The sequence below is a fragment of the Ruditapes philippinarum genome, unplaced genomic scaffold, assembly GCF_026571515.1.
Source record: "Ruditapes philippinarum isolate M1 unplaced genomic scaffold, ASM2657151v2 ctg23075_1_1_1_1, whole genome shotgun sequence".
Lineage (NCBI taxonomy): Eukaryota > Metazoa > Mollusca > Bivalvia > Venerida > Veneridae > Ruditapes > Ruditapes philippinarum.
This window is the reverse complement of record NW_026864224.1, coordinates 1-9,806: the sequence shown is the minus strand read 5'-3', so window position 1 is coordinate 9,806 and position 9,806 is coordinate 1. Positions and strand designations below refer to the sequence as shown.

Here is a 9,806-nt window from a genome sequence, read left to right as displayed (position 1 = left end):
TCGGCCATCCGGCCGTCCGTCCATCAGTTTTTTTCTTGTCCGCCCAATAACTTAAGATTCCTTTTGACCCTAAGTCTTCATATTTGGCATGGAGGTTAGTCATGATAAGTAGATGACCCTATTGATTTTGAGGTCACTAGGTCAAAGGTCAAGGTCACAGGGGCCTTGACTTCAAAAAGCTTGTCCGCCCAATAACTTAAGATTCCTTTGACCTACAGTCGTCATATTTGGCATGGAGGTTAGTCATGATTAGTAGATGACCCTTATTGATTTTGAGGTCATCAGGTCAAAGGTCAAGGTCACAGGGACTTTGACTTCAAAAACTTTGTCAAAAGCTTTTCTTCTCAATTGCTAAAGAATGTCCTGTCCGCAATGTATTGATTTTGACATTTTCACATTTGAAGCATGTAGAATACATAACTTAGCAATGCACTGGCTTAGTAACCTCAGATTTGGCAGGGAGGTTGTCCTTGAGCTCTAAATGGCCACTGTTGATTCTGACAAAGTGGTATGCGGGGGTATAAATGTTGCAAGTTCTCTAGGGTAACTTAAAACAACAGGAAGAAATTCTAGACATATAAATCACTGCTATTTTAACTGCTGTGTTGCATAGAAAACAAATATCTCTCTGATTTGATGAAGTAACATAGCTACCCTGGTGGTTAAATTTGACCGTTCTGGAAAAAAATGATAAGGGCCAGATAAGAAACCAGTAGTTGATAATTTGCTATGTTTTTCCTTGTCTCCTTCTTACAGCTAGGCAGTATGGCTTTATATAAATCTTTGTATAGAAATTTTCGTCAAATATCTATTGGTAATTTCTATCTTTTATACTCAACAGATCAAATGCAAATGATCAGGGAAATGTATGTGCTTTAGTTGAAGAATGGAAGGCCGAAATGGACAGTAATGACAGTATCTTTTTTCGACCGATGTTAGTTGATAAGTATTTTAAAGGTTTAAGCAATCTTAAATAAACTCTCAATTATTTTAGTTGAGAATCATAATTACATATTCAATAACATTTTATTTTACCCCTGCCACTTAATGTGGAGGTAGGTGGCTATAGTTTTATGTTACATAGTTTTATGGACTGTTCTTTTCTAATAAAAAAGCTTTATCATACCAATATGTATGTTTTGAAATTTGAAATGCTTGCTTTAAACATTCATAATTTGATACAAAAACATAGCATACATATTTATAAAAAATCATTAATATTGTGTTTTAAGTTTTATTCAATGTAGCTGTAGTCTTCATTATCTTTATACACAGGATGTTCATGGTTGTCTTATTTAATTCTTTAAACAACAGGACTATGCTTATCATGGATATGTCATAATACTTTAAAGATGAAGTAAGTCATTAGATTGCATTGAGCCAAATGGAACTTTTGCCATTTTTTTTCGCCACCACAGCATCTGAGATGCAGTGGCATATAGCGATTCTCCTGTGTGTTTGTGTTGTGTTCTATAGATTATATAGTAAACTTAAAAAATCTTCTTGTGAAAAACCACTTGTCCAATTTCAACCCTACCTCAGCTGACCTAGATTTTGACAAAATGTCTTACTGTGTTGTCCTTTGACGTAGTCATGAAATTTAAGCTGTGTGAAATATGACCTTCACCACCAAATACACTAGACTCTACTGCATTGATAAGTTCCTACTGTGATCTTTTATTTGAATAACAATAGATTTAACCACTTATCTTATAATAAGAATTAGATAGGTGCATTAGGACAATCTTCAATTGTATGGCAACAAAAAAATCTGTTCCTACACTACTATTTAGTGTTGTATTAATGCGGTGGCATAGCATTTTTCACAAATTCAATCTTGTTTACTATAGTATTAGATTGATATGAATTTTGTAGTGGTCTGCTTGATATTCATGTAGGATATATGCCAAATATTTTAGCTGTCAATTGGTCAGAAGCTATTAATCCACATTTTTATGACAAAATAAAGGAATATGTTGATAACGTGTCCTTTCCCTTTTATTTTTAGGTCTACTGATAATACGATGTTGTTTGTTTATCAATCGACTTTTCAAAAACATCTCATACAGAGATATGGAAATGGGATGTGTCTCCTTGATTCAACTTACAAAACAACGAAATATACTGTACCCCTGTTTTTTGTTTGCATTCCAACAAATATTGGATTTCAAGTAGTGGCTTCATTTGTGGTTGGGAAGGAAACAACATCTTTGATATGTGAAGCATTGAAGATGATTTCAGAATGGAATCCTCATTGGAAACCAGAAAACTTTATCACAGACTTTGACCAAAGAGAAATATCTGCGTTGGAAAAGGTGTTTCCAGGTATAAAAGAATTTATGGCAATATATAGAATTTGCTCAATTACTTTAGGTATGACCATCTTTATGCATTACCTCCACTTTGAAGAGCATTCTAACTGGCTAAAACTACTGTTAAATACATTGAAACTAAGTTTCCATTCATTATCTCCTCTAGGGTATTATACATTCAACTCAAATTTGAGATCTGGATATGTCAAAGAAATACGCAGGTCAAATTTTGTTATGGTTCTATGATTTTTGGCAGAGTTATGCCCCTTTAACTTTGAAAAAAATGTCAGTTCCCATTCATTATCTCCCCATCATTGTTCATATTCAACTCAAATTAAAGATATGGATATATCATAAGAATGGACTGGTCAATTTCTAATTTGGTCATGGTTGGATGATAGCTGAAAGAGTTATCCCTCTTGAACTTTGAAAAAAAAATTAGAAATTTTAAGTTTCCGTTCATTATCTCCCCAATGGTTGTACACATTCAACAATGGAAAAAATTTGAATTTTCAGTTTCAGCACTCATACTTTTGTGGAAATGTATGTAGTCATTATTTTGGCTACAAATATGCAATATGCAATTTACAAAAAGTTAACACTGAATAGTTTCAGTGCCTTGAACTTGGTATAAAATGGTTTGTGTTAACATTGAAAAGTTGTAAGGGCTTTGAACTTAAAATGAAAAAAATAATTTGTGCAAACAAATTTGAAATTAAATATTATAACATCTGAAATTTTGGCTGCATGCTGGAGCATCTGTGGAGTGACGACACATTACTAGTTTAACATATCTTATTATTTCTTTAAAGATTTACTTCATACTTTAAATATTTGTTCATTTTCATAACAAAAGGGTTAAGTTTTCTTGAAAAATGTTACTAGTAGTTTTCAAATTATCATCTTTGTTACTAAAGGGGTTAACCTCAGACTTGATATTGTTGTCATTCCATTTGACCAGAATAATTTCTGTTTTATTTTTATGCAGGCAGTTGTTGTGCAAAAATTTTCACATTTAAAATATTTTTTAATATTGTTTAAGAAATAAATTTCTGATAATTATTCTTTACACATGTTTTTTTTTTACTAAGTACAGTATTATGCTAGTCAAGTGTGTTATTATGACTGGCAGCTCTTGTTTGCTGATTGACATTTATATGTTGTTTCATTGATAAATTAATTTTTTGGCAACAACTTAAAAGTCTGATATATCGACAATCAAAATTTAATAAATTAAACATAATTTTCATTCATTAGTCAATATAGTTAGTCAATTAGTGTTTGACAGGTCAGAGATTTTATCTTATTAATCCCTATTGCTTACCACAACTAATAAGCTAAACAAACTAAAAAATGCTTTCTTTCTAAATAGGCATTGATGTAAAACTTTGTGAATTCCACACTGAACAGTCCTGGCAAAGGTGGCTTGGATCAAAGAAAAATGGTGTAAGTCAGTGGAAAGAAGAACTCTTGAAACTGTAAGTATCAGTTATTGTCTAGTAATAGGCTCCGTCCATCTGTCCATCCGTCTGTCACACTTTCGTGTCCAGTCCATAACTTTGTCATATATCAAAGAAATCTGAAATAATATGGCACAAATGTTTGTTAGAAGACGATGTGTCATGGGTAACAACCAGACCCCTACCTGCAGGGTCAAGGTCGCACTTGCTCATTCAAGGTCAACATTGTCTATTTGATGGTATATGTCGTGTCCGTTCCATAACTTTCTTATCTTTGAAGGGATTTTGTAAACACTTGCCACAATTGTTCACAATAATGAGACGATGTGTCATGCGCAACAACGGGTCAATCTTTTGAAATAGTACAATTTTATGCTTCATTTAAAACTTTCCCGATGTGGGGACCTTGGTAACTCTGTTACAAATTCTTGTTACAAATTTCATATACTGTATTAATTTGCCTGTACTCACTGGCAGTGTCTAATGTTTCAGAATGGTAGAGATGATAAGAACATAATTTTTGTCATGCCCCTTTTTGTCTGTACTTTGTGTATTATTCACAAAAGAATTGTTCAAAATATGTTAACATATATTCATAACTTGCTATGGTATTGTTCATTCAAATTAAATACATCTTTTATGACCCAAAATCTTAATGTTAGGATAGCCAAGCTGTTTTAATTGTGTTCTTTATTTTTTTTAGAATCAGATGCGTAGCCAGAAGTAAGAGTGAAGAGGCTTTTCATGAAAATGTAAATACAATTAAGTCGTCTGAAGCTTACAAAGCATCTCAGTCTTTCAGAAATTGGATTGAAAAGCAATGGCTCCAAGAATCAAAGGTGAGATACATTTTTAATATTTGCCATTATTATACATGCAGTCTTCCGCTTTTATTATGCCCCCACAATGTGGGAGCATATAGCGTTGCACTTGTCCGTCCGTCAGTCAGTCAATACGTCAGTCTGTCCGTCCGTACGTCCCCAAATTATGTGAACGCAACTCCTCTAAAACCGGATGCTTAAACTTACAGGGATGAACAACCTTAAGGTTGTGATGGTAGTAAAGGAAGGAATTTTTGCTGCGACCAAATTTAACAGAATTATGGCCCTTTGTTGATTTTTAGTTTTCAACTTGTGGTACATGTAGTCCAAAAAATATTTGACCTAGAGTCATAAGATTGACAGAACAGTGGCGTGTGGGGGCATCCGTGTCCTTTGGACACATTTCTAGTTAACTCATAAACTACTTGTGTAACTATGTAGATATGACAAATGTATTATTTAATCTTACTCTTGACAAGGTAAAGCACTAATTGCTTCACAGATGGCCAGACTAAGAAGATTACAACGTAATTTTATTTAAAGTATTATTTAATGTTTGCATTGATAACATTTTATAATTAATCATTCATCTTTTTACAGCGTTGGGTTCACTGTTATCAAAGAAGTGGTACAAATAGACCAGTATACTCTACCAATGGTGTTGAAAGACAGCACCGGCTGTTAAAGGAGAATTATCTAAAAAAACATGGATTTGGAGGAACGCTTACCTCACTCTTAACCATTTTGATAAGAAAGTTCTTTCCAGATATGCAAAATAGGTTTGTAAGAAATACTTGTATGTATAATTCTTAGCTAAAATGTGAAAATTTAAGATACTGTTTCCATTGTTACCATACTATTTTAAGTGAGATAACAAAATAAAGATATAGTAAGTAATAAAGGAGACAATAATATTTAATATGAATTAAGCCTTTTAGCAGCTTATGAACTCTATTAATTTCTAATAAAGTTTTTATCCAAGACAGCTCAACTGGACATATATGGGTTCAATAAATTTTTTTGGGGGGCACATAATCTTGCAAAGTTTAAATAGAAACACTTCATTTGACTTGCTCTGTCCAGTTGAGCTGCCTTGGATTAAAACTTTAGTAGAAATAATTATTTCCTGTTTGTATCTCCAAATTCAATTCCTGTTAGCAGTGCCTTTGCAAATTATAGTTGTAATATAATAAGTTGCTCATGATGAGCTATTGTGATGTCCAGCTGTCGTGCATCGTCAACTCTACCTATAACAATGAAACTCTATCTTGATACACCTTGATGATTTCTATCTACCTTTACAGTTTAAAAATTCAATGTCACTAGGACCTGATATATCCAAAAAATTCAATTGCCATAAAGATATAGTGCATTTACATAGGGACTGCATACTTCTCATGTGGAAGCATCTTGAGATATCAACTCTGCTTTGGTACCAATGCCTCCTTGTTTTGGTAGCTATTGGTTATATATGTAATTAATTAAAATTTTAATTCAGATATGTACAGAGCAACATTTCCGCATTGGAAGCTAGTAGAAAATACTCAGAGTATGTGCCAGAGTTTTTGAAAGGGCGACCTAGAAACTTTGTTGCCCACTGCTTGGACAGGATGCCGCCAAAAGTGGAAGACATTGAAAAGAGCACCTTGGTTTTTACAGATGGAGAATCATGCAGGGTATCAAGTCAATCAGGCAAAGTGTACATTGTAACATTTACATCTAGGGTACCCAAGTGCTCTTGCCCAGACTTTGAGAAGCATCTTTGGCCATGCAAACATATTCTTGCTATTTTCAAACATTTTCCAGCATATAGTTGGGAGACACTTGATATTGCATATACCAGCCTGCCATATTTCAATATAGATAATGAAATAATAAACAACCTAGAAAAGGACAAGGAAGCATCAGTTGACTCTGAATTTGTAAATACACCATTGCCAATACAAATTGATAAGTCTAGTAAAGGTGGAAATAATGTCAATGATGAAAGAAAACAGTGCGTTGAACTGTTGAAGAACATTCAAAACAGCATATATGCTGTTAGCAGTAGAGATGTTATGCATCATGTTAAAGTTAAATTACAGGAATTAGATAGATTCATGGATGACAACTGTGTCAAAATTAGTGGACTTCCTACACGTCTAAAACATATCAAAAAGAAGAAAAAAGCCACTTCAAAGAAAGTAAGAACTAATGAAACTGACTGTAAAATAATACCACTTGATAGTAACCTCATTATAGATGGGCCACAGGTAGCAGAAGAACATGATGAAGATCACTTTCTACTTCAGAGTGAACATTTTCCATATCTCGAAGGTAACATGCACTGTACCGTCTATGTTATCAATGAACATTGATTTCAGTATTTTAATTATCATCTTTATCTTTCACATAAAAAGATAATCTCAAAAAATATTGTTTGTTTAGATTATCTAGTTTTTAAATGTTAACATTGAGAGATGGCATTAAAAATTGGCAGAGAATCATATACAAGCACTTATACAAGCAATACTATATAATTACACTGCAAGTAGCTTAATGGTAATTTGACTATTTTTTCCAAAAAGAAACTTCTGTCCAATATACTGAAATTAAAGTTGATCTAATTGGAGTTTCTCTTGGTAAACATCAACACAAACATGATTTTATGTTCTATTATTCAGACGTATTTTAATGTAGCTTGTAAATAATAACATCATTTAAATTATATTTACAGCTGTGGAGAAGATATGTATGTCATCATCTGAATACCAAGTCGGGAAGATAGGTCCATACATTCTTACTTGTCAGTCAATTCGAAATTTACAAACAACATTATCTGATGAGGTTAGAATAATGTTCTTTTCTAATGATAAATAGAGATTTACATGTAAAAACTTAAATTTTTGTGAACCGAGACTAGTTATTTTTTTAGTGAAGTAATAATAATACTTTTGATGCTTTTTGAAAGGAATCTTGGTATTTCTTAATTGTTTTTTTAATTACTATAACCCCGAAGTTCAAGGGGGGGGAGTATGTGGTTGGTTGGTCCATGTATATATAGATATATCAGATTGTCATCTTATAGTATTTATATTTAAAAGAAACAGAAACATTTAGTGATAGCTGTAGTTATTTTTATTTTATTATTAAGCAATTACAAAATGTTGAGCTGGCTATCAAACAGACTGATCATGTTACTCTTATTTAGTTTGTTAACACAACAGCAATAACAACATTTGGTAAATTATAAAACCTTTTTCGTTATCAGGTTATTGATTCCTACTTACATTTACTGATCCAACAATGCAGTGACAACAACTTGCATATTAGTTGTGTGGTAATGACATCCATTTTCACAGGACAAGAGGAGGTGCACTCTTTACTGAAGAGGGTAATTTCAATTTTAGGATACATCAAACATATAGAGGATATTTGTTTGTTTTGCATGTAAGATCGAAATATAATTTCACTGAGTGAACACCAGATGCAATATTTTCACGAGTGGCGTAGCCACGAGTGAAAATATAATAGCTGGTGTTCATGAATGAAATATATTTCAATCTTATATGTAAAACAAATAAATTTTCTTTTTATTTCATGCTTTTTAAGTGATTTTAAGTATTTTTTACTGATTTTGCCGAGTAACGTCGCGCATTCTCCTTTGTGACGTCATCACATCATGACGTCACATCATCAATTTTGAAATATAGTTCTGTTAGATTTCTCTTATTTTGTTACATTTTAACCATGATTTATGGTGACATCGACTTTCTTTTCCTAAAGAAGCAAAATTTACGTATGACTGCATTTATTTCTGCCTGTTATTCCATTTAGTTATGATTTTCTTTTCATCCGCATTCAGATATAGTCCGGCTACAGTGAAATTTATATTTTATAAATTTCACTAGTGGTTTATCAGAATATAATCATCTGATATATTACAATAAAACACTGGAAAGCATGAAATAAAGTCACTTATTAAGCTTATAGTTGCTGCCTTTACTTTGAAGGAAATAAATCCACGATTAACTGCCAATGATTTTCTGCCAATGAATACTTCTGTTCCTTTGATTGCTAATAATATTACACACATTGTGGCACAATATGAATGTGATGTCAGATGATGGTAAAAATTTCTTGTCTTTTCTTTGAAATTACAGATGCATACTAAATTGAGCTATTAGTTTGAAAGAAAGGCCTTTATTTAAATTAACATTTGTCTTTACATGCATTGAAAACAGGAGATAGTATTTATTTGGACTATAAATGTTCACTGACTCACATAAACCATCATAAATCATTGATCCATGAAAAATATTATTGAATAATATTATTATTAAATGTAAAATCTTCTTTTTTCTATCAGTATCATTTGCATTATTTTATGAAAATGTACCTCTCATGCCATGTTTAACTTTTAAAGGAGAAGATTTTGGAATATGATCACATAATTGGAGCTGTAAATGAAGGAAGCAATCATTGGACATTAATAGTAAGTCCTATGCAATATTCAGAAACTCTCTTATAAATATAAATAGAACATATCACATAATGCTGACTGAAAAAGAAAATGATGCTTACTTGAACCAAACAGCCTTTGTTTTCTTTATGATTTTTTTGGGATTTAAGATTTTTTACAACATTAACAATTTTAGGGGTGTATATGTACAAATGTCCACAAATATAAACTATATGCACTATAGATATGAGGGCGAGTGAAAATTAAATGTAGCAAAATAGTGATGTAAGCAGAAGTTACTACAAAAAATGCCCACATTAACAGATTTGTATGTAATGAAAGTAAATAAATTTATGTCATAACTCTTTAGTGTGCATATAGATTCAAGATGTCATCCTGATCAGGTCAATATTGACACACATATGAGGTCATATACGTACCTCTGCACAATTGCAATATTGTTTAAAAATTATCATAAACTTAAGATGTCGCTTTTATTTTACCTTATATTTATTAATTATATGAGGAGTATTATACATGTTCTAATACTGTTAAGGATGCTAATTAAAAACCTCTTCATTTGAACCATAATATTGAAAGTCACATCCAAACATTATTGGAAAAAACTTTATTGTTCAAAGCTATTTTCAATGAATGTTTTTAGAAAATGAACTAAGGAGATTTGTGAGAGTAAAATTCGGAAAGCTTTATAGGTTTTACTGATGTTCTCTAAAAATCATTAATTTTGATTATTAACAAAACATTTGCTGAA

The 9,806-nt window shown here is 31.9% G+C and overlaps 1 protein-coding gene across 1 annotated transcript; it reads left to right on the top strand.

Annotated features, from left to right (window-relative positions):
* Positions 1–841: 841 nt before the first annotated feature.
* Positions 842–9,067, top strand: LOC132724868 (uncharacterized; the record flags this gene model as incomplete). Its single annotated transcript, XM_060709826.1, is given in 9 exon segments — positions 842–934; positions 2,009–2,325; positions 3,685–3,790; positions 4,476–4,611; positions 5,194–5,372; positions 6,092–6,909; positions 7,310–7,419; positions 7,844–7,966; positions 8,999–9,067. Coding segments are annotated over 9 exon segments (1,951 nt in total), but the record flags the coding sequence as incomplete, so codon positions are not given.
* Positions 9,068–9,806: the final 739 nt, after the last annotated feature.